Raw genomic sequence first — 22297 nt, 5'->3', positions numbered from 1 at the left:
TTTAAAATTTAAATTTTATTACAACAATGTATAAAGTACCTATTATTTTAATTTTTAATTTTTAATTTAATAATTTATTAAGGTGGTGTTTAAATATTCGAAGCACAAGCATATTTTTTTATGAGTTATTAAATAAAAATCTTATTGTAAATAAATGTGATTACTACTTTTTAGATTTAACATAAAGGTATTCAGTGCCCAATGCATCACATTTACCGTACATCGACTATACCAACTATAGTTTGTAAAATTCCAAATTAAATCTTTTCTCTGAATACTGTCGAGCAAGAAATTAATAATTAATATTTTTTGTATTAATTTTGAGTGCATTGGTTAGTTACATTTTAAGCTATTCGAGATTATTTAAAATTTAAGATTTCCTTATTTAATTTCCGATACATATTCAATAATCAGCAGAGTGACTTTTCCAGCTTTATAAAATAATTTGATGTTTGATGTACGACGGCGTCACATTGATTCGCGGTTCGACCACAAGCAGACGGCATAGTAATATTCATATATTACTCAACATTTATATAAACTAAAAATAAAAATTGTTGAATTTTGTGGTACATAAGAACTCCCGTGTACTGTACTACTGCAGTAGTATGACTAGTATGTACAACACTATTTATATCTATTTAATTGTATAAATATGTTATTATTCTACGACCTGGATATGCCGTCGTCGTTTGCGTTACAAGCGTATTTTTTTGTGTTGCGCGCTCGGGAACAAAAAATATGCCCCTACTTTATACCCGGGTAGCAAATTATCTGTGACAATAAATAAAAAGTAAAATATGTAAGCCCCAAAAGAATAGGTAATCAAACTTACGTATACATCGACTCTTCAGGTAATATATAGCTCCAAGTCCAAATCTTGAGTGCAGACGCCATATCGAGGAACTTCTTTCTTCATCTTTCTTCATTTTTTATAAAAATTAATTGAGTAGAATGAAATATGTGAGCAAATGTTTATTGTTGCCTTACACATTTCTCTTTTGTTCAATGAAATTATTAGAATTGTGAATCGTCTCCGACGAGTGACGACGGTCGGCTTTTGCCATAGATGATAGATATTATAATATAATATGTCGTTATCAGTTTTCGAGTTTTTGAATTCTTTGGATGACACGATACATTTTTTATTTCAGATTCCGAAACATAATATTATTCGGAGTGTTTAAATCTATACAATTCAGAACACGGAACTCTGCGTATAGGCCATTTAGATACACTACTGCCGCGAGTCCATTTTTTTTGTCCGGCATCTCACAATATTGTTTTTAGTTAAACTATAAATTAATATAAAACTCTAGAAGTGTCGGGACATGAAAACAATTCATAATTAGGCTTTGAAATTTACAGAAGTAATAAAAAAACGGATTCTTTAATCGTGAATATAATATATTTTCTCTGGGCTCGGCATTAATATGTTATCAAACAATATTATTCTATAATAGTGTGCAGTATTTGCTAAAAAATTGTGTGATTATATTAAACCACTACACTATAGACTATAGTGTAATAAATAATGTAATATATATACAGCCGTGTAGGTATTTAACTAAAATTCTCACATAAAGGTAAGTGACGGGGGAAAAAACCTTATAACCAAGGTTCGGAACTTGTAGCATTTGCATACTTTTTTTTATTTATTGTAAAATGTAGCAGAGTGCGAAATAAATTCATACCAAATCTAAAATTTGAATGTGCATATTTTGCATAGTTCATGCATTTTGCCGGAAACCGCTTATTTTTACGTTATTGTGCTTAATTTGCATAGTTTAGAAAAATTTTCGATATTTCACCTTCACAAATTTCACCCGATCTAAAAAAGAAAATAGTAATGCAATATTTATATTAGCATTTTCCACACATGGTAAAATTTTCCCTGAAAGTAGTGCTGTTGCCATAAGGAATTTTCAATTTATTTATTAGTTGTTTTTTTAACTTTGAAATTGTTGTTCTGACTTAGCAAGCATTGCAGTATAATCGTAAATAGGAAATTTTTAACCTATCTAAAATCGAAGAATCAATTGTTTGATTTAATAAACCTGTTACAACTTTTTTTTAATAACCAATGTTTGTAACACTTTGTAACTTAAATCAACAAAAAAACATAAAATTAAAATTAAACTAAATTCCTAACAAAGTGTAGCATGTTTCTCAATATTTTTTCAATACACTTATACCCAAAAACATATCCAAGATTTCTCAATTTTCTAAGCAGAGGAAAAATATCGAATAACTTTTCTTAGATGAATAGCTAATCTAAATCAATAATCAGGGAAATCATAAAAAGTAAAATCATAAGGGTAGAAAGCATTTTAAATAATGTTTTTTTTTTGCAATTGGTGCTTTTAAAGAAATCCTGGGAGCAAACAGTGGATAAAGTAATAAAATTGGCGAGGTAACAATTGCCACCCCGTGATGACGGTCATGCCAATAATTGAACTGGAGTAATAAATTTAAAAGTTCACTATTGCAGCACCTGGCCTTAAGTCAAAAACCAAACTTTTTGATTATTAAGGTTTACAATTGATTTTGATTACCTTTTACCTATTTTAGCACATAATTACTACGAACAAAAATAATAGTCATAAAATATAAGAAAAAAAGTGTAAATGTAAGAATAATACTTATAAAGATAATAGAAAGAAACGTATTGTAGAATTCAATAATTAACTAATCTACATTTAAAGAATCATTAAACGTTTATGATCCACACAAAATGTTTAAATTATTATTTTCTAGTATGAAAAAATATAACAGTTATATTTGCAAATATTATTTAAATTTATTCTTTAGGATAATTCAAAGACAGTATTAATTTTCAAATTGATATTTTCAATAAAAAAACAAAAACAATTATGATATGTACATATAAATAAATGTATATTATGTAAATACAAAAAAAAGTTTAAAATAAAAATGCGTAATATTTATACAATGTTAATACTGGACAATTTATTATTATAAGTGAATCGAGAATTTAGGTACATAAACCTGTTGTAGTATGAGTATAAAGCCAAATCAATAATTCATTTTTTTCTCACGCATCTTTAATGAGTTCTCCGATTACAAATGCTCAGGCAAAATCAGTCGCGTCAGTCAACACTGACCGAATTAATATTAAAAAAAAAAAAAAACATTAAAATATTATAATAAATACCACTAAAATTGATTTTAAGAACAAAAGAAAAAAAATAGTTATCGTGTAAAAATCTTCACACGTGATAGTAACGAGGATGTGAACCACGTTTGTCTCGGTGTAGTGTAGGTGAAAATATTATTGACTAGATGAATTCCACGAGAAAGTTGAAGAAAAAAGTTTTCAATTTTCCACTTTAATAGAGCTCGACGGCGCTACAGAATCTTTTGAGACAGGAGTATGTAAATTCTCAGTTGACTGAAAGCAAGAAGACAATCGAATGTTTAGCAAAGTATTACCATGGTACGGACTTAAAACATGATAAACTCACCTCTATGAGATGATCGAGACCGAACAAGAAGCCCTCCTCGTGGTTGCCAGGCACCCATGGTCGCCTGTGGGTAAGTACTGTGTGCTCTGGTACGTGTCTTGTTTTGGCAAAGTCAATCAGCCAAGCACCGATTTTAGTATCGTCGTAAATGATCAAGATACTGCTACCGACAATCTGTAATAAAACATTGATTTTATAGGTGATCGATCGAAAAATACAACAGAAAGTCTTCGTAACGCGAGTCTCCCAACTTACCTCGTGAGTTTTAAAATAATGAGAACGATCCAATTTCGACCTTATCTCATTCAGTCTGGCAACCAGCCTCTGTTTGATGTCATGGCGGTCGCCCAGGAACAAAGCAAGAGTGTTATTCACTTCTTCGTCGCTCTTCACAGTCTTCAAGTCCGTTACGGGAGGAGATCCTCGAAACTGTAACGTCATAGCAATAACAGTCAGTACGGTCAACCAAAACAACGGCAAGACATTTTTTAATGCACAGGTAAACGTAGGTATATATTTACCTTCATGGCTTCAATTCTAAAACCGTGACTGCACGTTGAACTCTGTTCTTCTCTAAACTGCATGTATTGCAGTTTTGTGACAGCTTGCAACTCGCGTTCTTCGGCATTCGGTGCATCGGGGTCCACGGCGATCATCTTGATCAAAAAATAAAAATAAATCGTTATAGCACATTTCTCGTTACTGGCATATAGATCGCAATACACGCGAAGATAATACATTATTAGGTATAGATCGCGCTCTCACCTTGAGGTACAGGTCTTGTCGCGCCGAAGAGTTTTTCACTTCGGACTCCAGGAACGTGCGCGTGCCCATCTTGATGTCCATGACGTTGGGATCTCGGAAGCCGTACAGCAAGTCTTGCAGCTCGATGAACGTTTGTCCGTTGTACTCGACTTCCCTGTAATACTTGGGCACGATGTCCTGAAGACTGGGCTCGTTGGAAAGCGCTTCGTACACGTCCCGTTCGGTGCCGCCACTGCACTTCTTCCATATCGTGCCCAGGCCGGCAGGAGCGAAACAGTCCGGATGTCCGGACAGCTGGAACCACGACTGTTGTTGTGGGACGCCCGTGGTCGACCTACAAGTCGCCGACTGGACGTTGGCGGCCACGGTTTCTTGAGACTTGTCATTTCGTACTTCGGGATCCGCTACGGTCCCAGCTGTGGTCGTGCTGTTGTTGCGCAGCAACACATCGCTGGCGGGTGCGCTCAACTCCAGAGCGTTCTAAAAAAATATAACCCACACTATATCATCCCGCTGATAATTTAAACCTCAAACGGTTTTTATATGATTAACGAGTATGTTATATACATACCAACGCCAAGAATTTTAACAGCGAGTTTTCTTTCTTGTGGTTCTTTTTGGCTGACGAAGTCACAGAATTGCACTGCGTGCTCTTCCATTCGTTTTCGGTTTGCTGAAAAATAAAAATAAAAATTCCAAACATTATTATTATGGCAATTGCAAAACCTTAATGAACGAATGCGTTCGTGTCGAAATAAACTAAATGCATTCTTATACAATATAATAGGAGTGGTACGTATAGGGAATATATTTAGCCACGTCGGCGTACTATATTGATTCTCAACACTGTCAATTTCCGCTTTTTCTCGTCCAAAATAAAAATACACACAAAGCAATAACATATATACCTATACACGTATATAATAGACTGTCGCCTCCATACTAATGAACACACATGGCAAAGCCCTTGGAATTCTAATAACAAAATGCATATGCGTTTTACCGACAAGATTCATACGGTCAAGGTAAACCTCATATTTTATGTATACTAAATAGTCGTGAATTGGATTCATCGTAAACATTAATATTATATTTTTTTGTTACTTTTTATTTTTTTTTAAATTTCGTTCGTCATTAAATCCACCCAAATAACGAGCAAATATATACGATGCGCCAATTCAAATAATGATTGTCCGATCGACACAAAATTTTTATTTTCGTTGCCCATTGGCACGTAAAAACTACGAGTTTCCAAAACGAAGTGGTCATCAGTCACGTGGTGACGTGGAGTTTAATGTGTACAATCGTATTATTGTTATTGTTACTGTTCACAAGAACCCCTAGGAATGCTCGACGAAAATGATGTTATGCCAAGAATAATAATTAATCGTTTTCAAAATCTATTTTTAAACTTATTTGCAATCGCTACCGAGCCGAATATAATATAATCTATCGATAGGCACTCAGTATACTCATGAATTTCATCACAGAACGTGATCGAATTACCAATAGTCATAGAAAGGTGTCGCCTCTGTTGGTTTGGAGACTCAGTAGCGTGAATAGTATTAAATATTAATGATATTATAAATTATAATAGTCCATTTTCTGTCTTGAACCATAAACGAAATAGGGTTTAAAATTAACTTATACGAGACATTATTTATTACTTAATGACTTTTGTGCAAACCAACATTAGAGAACAATTATTGTTATGTCAGCTAAATATTGTTTAATAACTCCGTACGATTACACTTATTTTTCAACTACTATAATACCTAGCACGAGTAATACGATTTGAGTAATTTATCGACCATAGTTTATATTTTGTCTGTAGTTTTGTATATAACTGCTACTAGCGGCCTGTGTTAAGTGCTGGTTACCACTGAGAATAATATATGTTATCATAACGCAAAATGTTTATTTTACTTGTGACAAACAAAATGGTTAACCTGAGGTAGGTGTTTTTGTAAAAACCGTGGTATGCAACGTGCACAGGTCTCGGTTACAGCCTCGAGCATATCGGAATGGAGACTTGCTGCGGACTTGTGTAATTATAAGTGGAAATAAGAGGCTATTGGCTGTTATTATATATTGATGCAATGACGGAGTTGGGCACTGGCCCTACAAACTCGCGGTACTAGTTAATAATCACTTTATAATTTAGTATAGCCATCAGCCTGGTAGTACAAAATAAATATAAACACTTAAAGTTGAGTATTCAAAAACATGCATGTATATAAAGTACGTATCAGAGGGTACTCCTATGTTCAATATGGACTATGTGTTAAGACAGATCATAAATTATAAAATATGAAATATTAACTTGGCAAATATGATTATACAAACAACAAAACTATTTAAAAGTAGTCGTTAAAATGTTATTATTTCATTAACCTTCCACTATCATTACGATAAAAATGTTCGTGGTCAATTTATTCTTAATAGAACTTTCGATGTTCGAACCCACAAATAATTCTGATTATATTATAATATTAAAATATTAATATACTATACAATTGAAATAAACGAATCCAAAATGCATAAGCATACGGAATTTAATCATTACAACAAAATAAAATGTTAAAATCATAACAGCAATAAAGGATTATGACTAAATAGTTTGTAGAAATATTAAATTAAATAAAACTTAAAATCCAATAAAAATGTTACCTAGTAAATTACCACAATCCAGAATAAACCATTCACATACTAGCAATCATTAATAATTTAGCTAATAATAAAATTATTTAGTAATTTTGTATTTTACCACACTGCATTACGGATGCATAAATTTTGCTTTAAATGTAGGTACGAAATGAACGAACAAAATACAATATAATAGTTTTAAATACACATCCAATTATAAATAAAAGCCGAAACGTCAACCTTTGATCTATTAATGAATGTTACAAATTGTATTAGTTTACACTATACACCTATAGTGTTAGAGAAACTGTAGCTAATAAAGAAGCAACTATAAAAAAAAATTAATAATATAAACATTTAGGTAGATTGAAATGTGTCATAAACGCACGTGCATCACTTCTGTGCGATTATTTTCGAGTTCACAATAACGAATAATACCTATCTATGCATTGTAAATATCAGCAGTCGGAAGTACAATACGATTGCAAGCTGTGAGAAATAAACAATAAAGTGACGACTGACGTTGTTTCACGTTTTCGAAGACTATATAGACTGAATTACATGTAGATGTAGAATAATACAAAATATACAACGAGGAAATGATCAGTATGCCATGGGGCAGCAGCATGTGTGTTATATCAAATTCACTTCAAAAGAATGTACCTCAAATCTGAAAAACAATGATAATAACAACACTTACGTATTCGCCAGACGAAAGATTTCAAAAGATATTAATTAAAATAACTTTACAACGTTGAACACGTGTAGTGTGAATATTAATGAATAATAGTAATAATATAAACAGCACCGCATAAGTATAATGTATATGATATATCATCGGATAGAATGATATAGGGACCAGCGACAACGATATGATAATAGAACAACCAAGGTTATAAATTACTATTTTTTGTTATACTTAACGAAAAAATGTTTGACGATAACAAAAATGATTTAAATGCACTTTTGGGTTTGCGGTCAAACGAATGAAACGAAAACAAAAAGGTAAATTGGAGGTGAACAATAATATTATAAAATCACCTTTCACGTGAGCAACACGTTCATGTGGAAAGATCAATAAATAAATATATAAATACATAATATATAGTGTGATAAGAAACTATGCTCTGGTTATGAAAATATACCGGATAATATAACTCGATCGACACAATATCAGCATTTATTATTATAATTTTTTTAAAAATAAAATTATAAAATAATCTAATATCCACCAGACAGGTGTCAAATGTCAATATAATAATATAGTTCGTAACCGATACATTTAAATTTTCATCAAAACTGAACGAATCAACTATTTGCAGCCAAGCCAATATTTTTGAATTAGCAGTGATATAATATTAAAATTTTAAATTTCGAAGGATTCGTGCAACCCTAACGGTCTTTGTTTATAAATATGTACAGCGGTTGTCTGTTAACAGAGGATGTCAGCGCGCCATTTATTTTCTCTCTTTGATCTACTCGCACCATAGCAAATTTATGTTTAGCAGAACCAACCCAAATGTGTTGACCAATTTTGGTATGTTGAGAGCGGGTCAGAGAGATAGAGAGAGAGAAAACAAATAGTGTGCTGACATCCTCTTAACACTAGATAGGATAATAATAATAATAATTATTATTTTTATTATTACTATAGTGTGTATATATGTAGGTAATTAAAAAATTATTAATATTCAAATTTAAATTTTGTATTTATGCATACAATTGTATGTTAAATTCTCTATATTGACTAACTCGGGAGTTGGGATAAAATATGCAGTTCTGTTTATTCAACACTGCATGACATTTAAGGTTAATATACTTTCATATGATGGTAATACACAATAAATAAATCACTATATTTTAAATGTATTTATGCACTTTAGCGCGTTTAGAAAATTTTAACAAGACGCGTTATATTTAAATTTTTAAGACGATGAACTTAATTTCAGTATATAAGTATATTTATTTTAATTTGACGATTTTAAATTCATTCGATTTAACACCTTCATTCAGACTCACATTAAACTCGATATAAAAATTCTAAATGACTTTCATATTGAAGTCCGTGTGTACATATTATGTGTGTGTGCAGTACGTGTGGCTGTGCGAGTAAGCTTACCAAATATTATTTATATACCTAATGTATAACAAACGGTGCAATGATCGACATGTATGTAATACGAGTATCGTCTAATTAGAAGTACGTCAGGAACGATTCTGTAATTTAAAGTTGGGATGTTTTTGATTTAAATAAATAAACATTAAGACCACGATGACCCCAGGTGTTTACACATACAAGACGATTAATTTTATAATATTAATAAGGATTCTATAGACAACAATAGTCAATAATAACCATACGCCGATAACCACTAACCGATCTTCTCCTCTTTCGACATGTTCTTTTCGAAACATATCAATAACATACTGCGTGTTGAAAGTGCCTCTATGAAAACTATTTTATATGCAGTCGTGCAAAATGCATTATAAGTAAACGTTTTATGTTTTGACGTCACAAGACATTTCAGACTTAACATACTTGATTTATTTTTAGAAATTAATGCCGTTTGTATACGTTGCGTTTCAGTGTATTACTAAACAACAATTTTACAGTAAAACTGAATTTTTATGGCGGTACACTCTTAACAAATATTTTTACAATTTTCACAATTTATTTTCTGTAGGTAATAGTTGAACGTTTATACAACCAAAAAGTGATACTTGAGTGAAGTCAAACGCACAAAAGAATCAAAAAGTGGTGCAATTCCATTATTTGCAGAGGCCACTGACCTCGATGGACTTTCTCTTTATCATCTGATCGGAGACGAGTTTCTTTAATTCCTTAGTTTTCTATCCAATACCAATGATATTCATAAAATTCTTATTAAAGACACAGTTTGTGAAGAAAAAGAAAGTACATTTCGTTAAGTAACACCTATAGTGTTGCTCTACATATTATTAAGACTTACTTATGTCGTTTAAGTCATTCAATGATAGCATTTTATAAACACCAAAAAACTGTTATAACTGTCTTATAAAATTTAACTGACTAATGAAGCAAATACAATGTTTAAATGATTAGTTGCGATTTTAAATTGTAACTTATGTCATAAACAATTGATCAGAAAAAAATACTTGGTAGTAAATACAAATTTAAACGTAAAATTAAATACTAAATGCCTAAGAACCAAGTACACCAATTTTGACTAATAGTAAAGTATTAGTAAGTACTAAATAATCGAATAAATAATTTAAGGAGTAAGATTAAAGGTAAGATTATTATTTCAAACAAAAATAAAATACCTATATACTTCGTTAATATTTTTTTCGATTGAACATACTGTACATAGGCGGCCATTTAGTTGAATTGGTAGGAGGGCTAAAACAATCCAATAATGATAAAAAATATCATTCGAATAGTTTTAATTTTGAGGGGTCTACTAACATTTCTAGGGAGTTAGACCCCGCTCCTCCCGATGTCCGCCTTGGTACTGTAGCAGTAGTACTGTAAGTCGAACTTTACACATTAACATTGCATATTATTAAGTAAATTAAATAATTTATAAGTTAGGAATAGGTAAATAATAAATATATATAGTAAAAGACTAACGAAAGTAAAAATCAAATGCTGATACATACCAAATACTTAAAATTATTAATTAATAAATACGAAGTTTATTTATTTAATATACTTCACTAATTTATAAATACTATATCAGTTATAATTTTATACTTATAAATAAATGTTTTAAAAATATAAATGTACAGACACATCGTTTAAATATATAAAATATGCACACACATATTATAATGAAATAAAAAAAAATCGATTAATGTTGTATTAAAATTTTGAGATAACAAAGTTGCATTTATCAATGTACATAAAAATATGGCGAAAAAAAAATAAATAGGTAGTAGATATGTTCATTAAAAGTTTAAAAGTTAATGTAGGTATATAAAATATTATTTTATACAATCTTAAATTAAATAAGCGGTAGTGGAATTACCCGTCTAAAAAGATTTATCTAACGAACTATAACTAATTCCACCTGAAATGACGTATGTATAATAATTTTTCTAAAAGAAAAAAGATATTTATCATTTATAATTTGAAAATAATAAAATACCAAACCCGGAATTTAACTCTTAGAAATATAAAATGATGCCTATATCTTTTTGAAGTTCAACATGTTTTTGAAGAAATTATGGGATTTTCAGATTGTAAAGTTTGAAATATATTTTGAAATTTCATCAAATTTCAAAATTGTCAACTACAACAATAATAATAGGTATAAGAGTTAGGTTGGTATATAGTAGTAAAATACTACTTATTTGTTACTATTAAATATAAACATATTTATATAAGTACCTAATAATATAAATATAATATTTAATTGTACTACCTATTAAGTTACTTAAATAAAAAAATATATTTGTAATATAAAAATAAGTTTTTGGATGCTTGATTTTTTCTTATTATTAAATTGGCATCCAAGTTACTAGAAGTCATACAGATAGAAAAAAGAAAATTAGCCTTCCCTTATAACGCATATTATATAAATATCTACCATTTACCAAAGAACCATAATATGTTTCTATATGCCATATACCCACAAGGCTCTGATGACGTAAAAAACCATATTGCATATATTTTTGCATTCAGTTTTATCATTAATTAGAAAATGTCATTAATTTGTGACTGTCATTATTATTTGTGATTATCTATGGTAATTTCCAACATACTATTGTATTATAAAACAAGTATTATTGAGTCTATGACGGCAATACGGCATGACACATTATGCTTAACTTAAAAGTTAAAGTTATAAAACAATTAAAATCTGTTTTCAAGACTGATGTATTTTTGTTTTTAAAGAAAACACAATATGTACTAATACAAATAAAAAAGTCCTATTTTCATGAGAATATTATGGATAGGTTTCTCTAATAGTACCTACTAAGGTTACATTTTACTTATAATTGTAATTCCATTAAATCCCGTTAAATCATTATCCTTCGTGCTACTGTAGTTATGTTATCAAAATATTCAGATAGTCGATACAGAATATTATACTGTTGTATAATTAAATTAAAATAGTCGAGACATAAGCATTGTACTGTTATAAATTATAATTAACTCATGTTACATAATAATATATATTATAAACCAATGACCATAAACTATGGTACGAATGCACATGATTCGAATAATTAAAGCCTTTATGACTTTATAGTTTATATAATACAGTAGGTATTACCTCTTTTACTAACTACCTGTTTAACAGCACGTGAAACTGCGAAATTGACTTTTTTCAGCAACATTGCATACAAACAACGATACATTTATTATACAGTTTTAAGAAAATTTAGAACATGATAATATATTAATAATAAATAATTATATAGGTAGATGAAGACGATTTATATAAATATATTATAAATTAACAGACATTCTAAGACAATAATACTTAATGTATTCAGGTTGATTATACAACATTCGAATTTGTAGCTTGTTAAATAGGTACTTGAAATTTGATGATCTGATATAAAATATGCACCTTTTAGGTACCTATTGCTCATATTTAACAATTTTTAAAATGATTTTATAATATAATTATGGGCATCAAACCAAATATTTTAATAATAAATTTAAGATCTACATTAAAAATATAATATAACATTAACAGATAATGTAAACAGATTATAAGAAATAATAGACCTCAATTTAAGTTTATACGCTAGATAGTGGTCATCATAATTAGGTATAAGTTGAAAATATCTTATTATTCAATAATATATCATAACTACGATGGACTTCCGGTAGGCATATGAATTTATATCTTATATTATCATAAATTGAAATATAAATAACATATTGCACAGTGTAGGTTAAAGAATAGGAATCGGTACTGAATAGGTTTTATAATAAATTTAATAACCCAAGATTTATTGACGAACTGGAGTTTAAGGGATGTAGTTATATCAGTCGATAATTCAATATAAGATCACACATCTATTCCAAAAAGTACAGAGGACGACATAATAAATTCTCAACCGACAATCGAAAGTGGCACAAGCATACGATTTACGAAAAAGTCAAATTATTTATCATGTTTCATGTAGGTACAATGCACATAATAAAAAGCTTCAATGCGTATATTGACATAATATAAAAAAAAGTAATTAACAGTCAAGGTTTTCGTCATCCAACGAGTCTATTGTTTTAAGGAAAAAAAAATTAGAAAAACAAATTTAAATAAAAACGTGTACTTCATTATTTCGGTTTAAAAACTAACGGCGATCTCGGGCCGACGAGTCCTTGTAAAGACGTGCAGCAGCGATCAACACCGTTGGGAGTACATCGGAGAAATGGCTATCACATAATACTATTTTAATAGATCGTAGGTATCATACGATTCAATTCAAGGGAACTCCCGACCGACGAAACGGATAGATAATCGATGCACGAGCGTCGTCGCTGACATCACTGACGAGACCGGATGTGTTTATTTTAAACAACGGACCTGGTCAAAATTCCAAATTGTGTACTTTGTAGTCAGCGGGAGGCCCCGTAGACGCGTGTTTCTCTGTTTTTAATATTTTTTTGCTGAACACGCGGCGATCGCGAGAGAAACGAAGATACGCACCGTTGCAGCGAAGGAGCCAGTGGCGTTAACATTGTCGTCCAACGAACAGACAAAATATAATTATAATATTACATGCGTACTTGTGATAATTGTAGCAGGTACATAGTATCTGTACGGCTATACTACCCGGAACACACATAATATCGTACATAAAAATATGAAAAAATTTGCGCGCGTAATTATAAATTGTAGAGAAAACAACCGAATAATCGTATCGCTGTGTAAATTTCAAGTTTATAAATACACATTTTTAGTATGGGTACATATAATATATTATACATGTATATTTATTTAAAAAACTTGCGAATATGATTAAATTAACATATACCTAGTCTATATATATTATCAGATTAGCGCGTGGTGTTATGCAAGAACCAAGGCTAAAATGTGTATACTCTACGTATAATCATATTAAAATAATCTAAAGGCGGTTGTTTTATAACGCATCGTTTTTTTTTTAATGAACATTATTTAGGGCACGTCAGTTTAGCGGTTTGTACCGAAATTACGGTCGGCGATATTGTAATTTAAGTATAAGTCACAATGTCACATACCTGTTGAACGAGGTTGCTCATCGCTGAAGTCAGGGGACTCGTGCGTACATCAATAGGTACGTGTCAGTTATTTTAATTTAAAGGCACGTGGAAATACTAAATACTAATAACCAAAATATTCTATATAGGGTACACTCTCTGCACCTGTTAGATTTGCACTATACCGCGGTCGGCATGCTACAATGCCAATATAATATATTTATTACAATAAAATATTATACAGGTGATCCTGGCCACGGCGGTGATGGGAGGGGGTGTTTAAAAATAAAGCTTTTTTGGGTATTTACCGCGATAGTAATAATTTACTTGCGCGCAATCATGTATTAATAATATAATAATAATTAATAATCGTTCGCACATCACGACTGCTGCAGTTGTATCACGCACCCAGAATAAATAATAATAACGTGCAACCCAACGAATTTACAAACAGTAGGATTATGAATTATGATAATAATGAAATCGCGTCAACTCACTTTGCCGGACATAAGTTTTTCCAACTGTCCGATGGCTTTGGAGACGACGGTGAACGAGTCGAAGAACGATTGTCGGCTGGCCACAGGGCACACGGTCATGTCGCTCATTCTCATATTATATTTCTACGTTTGAATAATTTTTTTTCTCACGAAAACGAGACACAAAATCGCATCGGCGGCAACAATCGGAAAAGATAATAATAATAGTATATTATTATATAATATTATCGGAACGTGTTTTCGAACAGCACGCGGTTATCGCGCTACGGACAAACACACTCGACACTCGGGGATGATGGATCGAGGGAAAAACGACCGATATTATTAAAACTGTGGCGACCGCGATAGGTAACGAACTGCAGCTGACGATCGAATAGTGAACGATGCCGGTTACAATACCGGTGCATAGATGCGATTATTTGTCGATGACAGTGTGATAACCGCAATTTAATTATTATGCTAATAAACAATATTATTGTAAAAAACACAAAAAAACTGGCAAGCGCGCGTCGTCGACGGACCGTGTTCGTGGCGGACGCGTACGGGAATGGAAGACCCAAACAAAATCCAATCCAATAGTATAGTGGCAGAGTTCGTGAATCGTGACCAACGCTGCGGCACACGCACGCGTGTAAAGGTGAAAATACGAACGATCGGCTGGCGTGGGGCGAACGGTTTCCCCCTCCCCGAAGACGACCGCAAACGACTATTATTATTGTACACGTATAGTATACATAAATAATACGTATATATATATATATATATATATATATATATATATACACACACCCATTACTACTGGCTCGTTTTAGGTCATCTAAAAAAAAGCGTGCGGACAGTAGCGGAATATTTATATCGACTATCAATATTATTATTAAGGACATGCTATATGGTAAATAAGTATATAACATATTATATTATATGCATGTGCAATAATATAATATTATTGATATTGATATGTTTAGTTCATTAATAACTATACTACTATTGTTGGCTGTTGTACTATCTGTTGTTTATAAAAATGTCGTTTGTTATTGTTTTTGGCTGGCGTAATATTTATTATGATTTTTGAAAGCAACGAATGTTTTTACCACCCAAGTACCGTATTATATAATTTATGTGTATGAGTCCCGTGACCGTTTTGGACACAGATGAAGTTTGATACATACAAATTGATACAATTCCAAAAGAAAAATGTAGCGATTGAATTTTAATATTCTACGTACCTAACGACATAAACGTAAAATTGTGAAAATAAATATCAGTAAGCTTAAAATGAGTAGTTGAATAAAAGTAATTGAGAACTATGGTTGGAATTTTAATGGGGAGAAAATAAACAATTAACGACAATCGTCAAAACCACAAAAATTTGTAAATTATTTTGTAGTTTAAAATCCATTAAAATTTTGATTTCAACACTTAAGGCTTGTTGTAAATGGATAATAATTCAAGATTTCACATAAGTCAATTTTGCTGGAATTAAAAAAATGACCATACTCAGATTGCCCAATGTTTTTTTTTTTGTTACGAATAAATCTTTAGCTATTAATTTAATGCATACTACTAGATTAATTATTAAAATTATAACTACTTAAAAATATCATATCATTAGAACTTTAAATAATCCTATAACGATTCAATAGCATTCAATTAAAACAATATTAAAATCTAAATTAAACATAATAGATGATCGTATTATGACATCAAGAATTAAACGATAAAAAACTTAAGTAGTTATTAAATAATATAAAGTATTAAAAATTAAAATACAAAAATACCGGACACATAAGTAGATTGTATGTTGACTATTGAGTATTTATCTCATTTTTTCTAAACTCGGTGAAAGTGTTGTGAATCGTGGATATTTAATAAATATACAAATATATTGACATATATGTTTAATAATAACGAAATATTAGACGAATGAAAATAATAATATAGATTTTAATTTTTTACGCTTGAGCCATAACAATTATAACAATTATAAAAATGGAAAATGTTTGATCACGTTTTTATGATATAGATGTAATATTAGTAGTAATATGTGTAGGTAATGACATAATCTAATTTTTCAAGGTTAAACATTTTTTAATTTTGCAAGGTTATAATTATAATAATTAATTTTTTTTTCAATTGTGATCAGTTAGGTGACATAAGTATCAAGTTTATATTTTTAAAGATTTCATAGTAAACAAATTAAATTATAGTTTTAAAATAATAATAATAATAATACAAATATGGGTATCTTAAATAATACCTAACTCAAGGAAATATAGAATAGGCTACTTTAAATAAAAATATAGGCGTACAACTGGCACCCAACTCAGAGGGCGATATCGATACTTCTTCAACTACTCAAAGAGACGAACCGGATGAAGGAAATATATAACATATACACATATACACATAAACTAAGCATATTGTAATTAAATTAATATAAGTCTTTAAGATATCATACTAAAAACATGAAGTTAATTTTTTCAAATGTCACATTTTATTTAGAAACGCCAATAAGCCTAGGAGTTGAGACGTAACGTAAATAAAAAAAATTAGAGTCAAAATAAAATAATATTCTATAAAAATTATGATAATTTTTACGTCATCTATAATCTATAAACGTTATTAATTTAACTATCAAACCCTTATGGGCTCTATGTGGAGTAAATAAGTTTTTATTTGAATAGTAATATAGTATACACTATGATAAAACACGATACGTAGTGGGGTACACAAAAATGCAATCTATATTACTCTCAATTTTATAATACTATTGTATAATAAATACAGATTTAGGAATATGATTCCGCACGCTAGCGAGTAGGACTAAAAGATTATATCAATAAATAGTTCATAGAAACACAAGACAAACATTTTTGAAGGGGGAGGGGCCAAGATGTTATATGTCTTTAATTTTATGACGAAAAACGTGTAATTAGGTGTACCTATATTTGATGATTATTCGGGAGACTTTTGGGTGACTCAACCCTAGGTACTCACTCTTTTTCTTTCAGCCCTTAAAAGGCATAATATTATCTAGTAAATATGTTTAATAATTTTAAAGTATTTATGCGTGTAATCAAAAAAAAAAAAACAATAAGTCACATTTATTATTAAAATTTTTAATTCTAAACTAATTTAAGTAACCTAATCACCATAATTCATAGTTATAAATTAATATTAATCTATAAATTGATAACTTGTGTATTGATAGTATATATATTAAAATAAGATTAACAATATTTTTTTTCTTTTGTTTTGCTTATGTAAGTATGTAAATTAGCACACCATATTTTTGTAGTTAGATTAGACCTATTTGCTTAGCCAGTAAGCCGAACCTTATTAGTTATACATATTTGTAACTACTAAACCAAGTATACATAAGAAACACTGATTTGTCGGATAAATAATTAAATAATTATATTTGTTTATAATCGACTACATATTTTGTTTGCAATACATTATACTATTTGTACATACATCATAAAACAAAAACCTAATTAATTAGTGACTACGAATATAATTTTATACTTTGAAATACCTCTATATTTTTACAATTAATTGCTACCCATATTGTGTTTTAACTTATAAGTACCTACTGTATTTTAAATACCTATTAAATGACTTTTGTTAAATAATAATTGTTTATCATTAAAAACAAATTATGTACATATTTAACCATTTAGGTGGTTAGTATATTTTTAAAAAACCCTATGATAGTTGAAACTACAAAAGTTTGTTTAGGAATTTAGAGAAATATAATATAATATATGGATGTATATATTTAAAGTACCTATTTGATATTTTATGAGTTAATGAATTCATCAGTTTTCGCTGATAGATGATCTGATTATTTATATTTTCAAGCATTACCTGTCTAATAAAGTTTATTTATTACATATGGATATGCTGTTAAAAATAATAGACTTTATACAGCGACTAAACTATAAATAGTTTTTGGAAATAATTGCATTATTATAATTTATGGTCGATTTCCTTAAGCCGTTAAAAATTATAATATGCTAAAATATTAAATAAAAATAGACAGGAAGTACTTAATACGCGGTAGGTATAAAATAATTTTCGAAACACCCAAGAGAAAAACGTCGGTGAGATGCATTCGTGAAGCCCTGCAACTACCTGTGTACGGCGATGCTTATTGATTAAAACGATACAAGTTATTATATTTGGTAAGCTCCAATCGACTTTCTATTTAAGAACGTAGTCTCAATTGTATGAGACATTAGTGCAGCAGTATTTTTAGTACCTACGTACAAAACTCTAAAGTGGAGAAAACAAATCAGTAAACAATAAAGTCTCTCGTAAATCGTAATAATAGTTTTGTGGTGGGCAGCATGGGCGAGTGGTATACTGCATGTTCATATGGAGTACCTATATGGTCATAGTCATATGGATGATCAGTTATCGAAAGTTTGTCTGTATTATGACGAAATTAAAGGACTTCCTCTCAGTCAACCATTGTGAAGTCGTGGCATATACACGTGCGATTAACTACGAACGAGCCACCATTGTCATTGCAAACATGTTGTGAATAGGAGATAATGCAGGTACTACTTGTATAATAGTCGTTCGTATCAGCCAACATGAACACGTTTAAACTTTACTGAGCTTTGCTTAGTTGTCCAATATTAGACGAGATAAATGTACATTATGTATTGTGTAGGTATTGTGATTTATATGTATTAATAAATATGATAGTATTGGCATGGCTAAATAATTTTAATTAATAATTTTAATAAATTATAATTAAGTTATTTATCACGTTATTGAATATTATATTATAGTATATAAGTTGGTGTACTAATAAGACATAATCAATGTCTTATAGAAATGTATCTTACTCTAGTCTATAACTAAATATATACAATAATTTATACTTGAAAAAAGTGGGGCAAATCAAAAAGCAATATATCGATAGTACATCATGACGTTTATTCAAATTTGTTTTTTTAACGGTTTTGTGTGTATTTGTAAGTATTAAGTATAGAGACAAATATAGTACTATCATATAGATATAATGGTTTACTGTAGGTATCTATGCACGCACATAAAATATTTAATTACGAACTTCATTCGTAATTTTTAAATTTATGTATTAAAGATAAAAAAAAGTAGACATATATATTTATGAATAAATAAAATACAATAAATTAATTTAAGTCACACTATTTTAATAATCATTGTACAAATATTGCATAAAAAACAAATTGGATTTACTATAAATGTTTAATACATTTTTTATTTACAAATCATTATTTATAATTATTATACATGACGTAATAACTTATACCACGAATGTACAAAATAGTACCTTATTTTTCTTTGATTTCTATAATGGAATATTTTTATATGGTAAAATTATAATATATTTTAATAATTATTATTATGTGACTATTTGTTATACCACCTAGCTATATTAAAAAACTTAAAATCGTTATCCATAGGAATTGTTTTTTTATCAGCATTTGGTGTTTAAAGTTTGTAAAATAAAGCACGTGAAATGTATCAATTTAACGAAATACGACACCAATGCGTTGACAATTTTTATTTTGATACTAAATATTTAAATGAGGAATTTTTTATTACAGAATTAAAATTTGATAAACGTCATGTATAAATTATGAACACTATATATACTAAAAAACCGAGCTTCGCTAGAATGTGATAATCTAACATTGTATTTAGCACTATAATGTAGTATACACGCGCCGAGTATATATGAAGTCATCAGCTTTAACGTACGACGTAAGATATGTTTTAAACAAAACAAAAATAATTATAAAAAAATATTATAATTAGTTTTAATAATAGAAAGACAGGAAGTGCGGCGATAACTAATTAAGCTGGCATAAACTGATAATGTTTCAAAAAAAGTTTATCTTTTTTTAAACATCTACTATTTTTGCGTGTGTGTATTTATTCAGTATACAGATTTGATAAAGTTAATAACTATAATAATATGTTGACCTACAAATAAAAAACTAAATATTTAAACTTGGCAGTTGGCACTTGGCAGTAGTTGGCACACAACTTTGTGTGTCGATTACAATTCACTGTATTATAAAAAAGCGCGAGATGTGCTTGAAAATTTGAAAACTTTATGCATCATCTCTTATGAAAAACGATTCCCAGAAGCTATAGAGTTGTATCAGTTGACTGATGAGTATAACACAATGACTAATAAGTAATACGAAAATGAGCGATATTTTAAGTACCTACTCGTATTTAACTAAGCACCAGTTCAAAATTCACGAACTCGTCACCTAGATATGCAATACGTAAAGTAAAAATTTGTTCATTATTTATATACGTACGATTTGTTGGTAAAAAAAGCCGATGTCTAATTAACTCGTGTTCTAATTTTTTTTTGAAGATTTAAAAGTCAATAATTAATAATGGCCCGAGTCCTGAAGTTTATTCGTTTTGGGAAACCGCCTGAGAAAATAGAAGAATAGGAGTAACGTTATATAAATAATATTTTTGGCATTATACTCGTATAGTCGTGTTTATATTACAATAGCAAAAATATCAAAAATAATTATTGTGGTCAGTACAGCGTTTTTGAGGTTTTAATAAGTCCCGAGTCCTAAGTGATTCTTCACCGATCGAACTTGTTTCCGGCCACAGCCACTCAATAACGCGAGCGATTACAACATGCACTGCAGGTGTCACCCCCAGAGTACCATCAAACTTGGTCACCACCAACGTCATTACAATATTATCGAGTCGAAGTCGTATAAAGTACTTAGAATCGTGTGCCTTGGGTTCATACATTATACGTTATTATTACGCGTTTAAGTGCAGTGTGAACGGGTAATTGTTATTCTCGAATGTCATCGATATAATATAGCAACGAGTTCGGTATTTATGCGGTGTCGACCATAAACAATATAATACACAGAATAGGTCTGTCGTCAGCCGTACATATAATATAATGACAAATGAACAGTAATTTATTGTTCTAGTACCCCGGCTCGCCCACAAAACGCATCATCGTTTGACGCACAATAGTTTGTTTGCATGCAACAATTATAATATATTATTATGGGATTCGTCGATCGCAAGTATATCGAAAACGATGTACTCCATAATGGCATAATATGTGTATGTATATACAATATACATCGGAATATCGTCATTAAGTCGCCTAAAGTGTGTTCAACTATTACCCTTCCCACTGAACCAGCCAGGAACCGATGCCACAATCGTCAAGTATATTATATAATATTGTACAAACTTATTATTATATAATATATTATTATATTATGCCACATTGCACGACTGTTCAAACACAATTTAGGCAATAACTTTAAATCGGCTTATACAAGTGCGTTGCGATGTTATGACCTCATTTAAAAAAAAAACAGAATTGGTTTTTTCACGCACATATTATAATATTATCGAAGAGTACAGATCTAAACCAGACATCGGAAACGTGCGAGACAGAAGAAGAATGCCCGCGAAAACAAATAAGTGAAAACTACTGTTTATTTTTTCCTAAAGAATACTCTAAAAGATAGCACATTTAGACAACATAGACAATAGCAATTATCATATCCATCGTTATACATATTACCTACATAATATTTTATTATTATTATACAATATTTTATGTATTAGTATAATGACATAATATCAATACCCTGCACTAACGCGTATTAGATGTTATTGTTACTGTATTATCTCGAAAAAAAAGACGCTATTTG

General features: G+C 30.0%; 1 protein-coding gene across 5 annotated transcripts in view; it reads right to left on the bottom strand.

Moving 5' to 3' along the window:
• Positions 1-3229: 3229 nt before the first annotated feature.
• The window catches only part of LOC111029418 (inositol-trisphosphate 3-kinase homolog), an 81115-nt gene continuing 62047 nt past the window's right edge, over positions 3230-22297 (bottom strand). For 3 of the 5 annotated variants that reach the window (XM_022308400.1, XM_022308402.1, XM_022308399.1), the window contains 6 exons: positions 4822-4923; positions 4251-4730; positions 4007-4141; positions 3741-3914; positions 3486-3659; positions 3230-3412 (listed from right to left, as the gene is read on the bottom strand). In XM_022308400.1, the coding sequence (XP_022164092.1) occupies positions 3338-3412; positions 3486-3659; positions 3741-3914; positions 4007-4141; positions 4251-4730; positions 4822-4923 (1140 nt within the window). In that variant the 3' untranslated portion in view covers positions 3230-3337. Of the gene's footprint in view, positions 3413-3485; positions 3660-3740; positions 3915-4006; positions 4142-4250; positions 4731-4821; positions 4924-14097; positions 14299-14573; positions 15172-22297 lie in introns of those variants that run through there. The other 2 variants (XM_022308401.1, XM_022308403.1) reach the window with 2 other exon arrangements.

Source organism: Myzus persicae, unplaced genomic scaffold (assembly GCF_001856785.1).
Source record: "Myzus persicae strain clone G006 unplaced genomic scaffold, MPER_G0061.0, whole genome shotgun sequence".
Lineage (NCBI taxonomy): Eukaryota > Metazoa > Arthropoda > Insecta > Hemiptera > Aphididae > Myzus > Myzus persicae.
The sequence above is the reverse complement of the archived record's forward strand: the minus strand, read 5'-3'. Positions and strand labels throughout refer to the sequence as shown.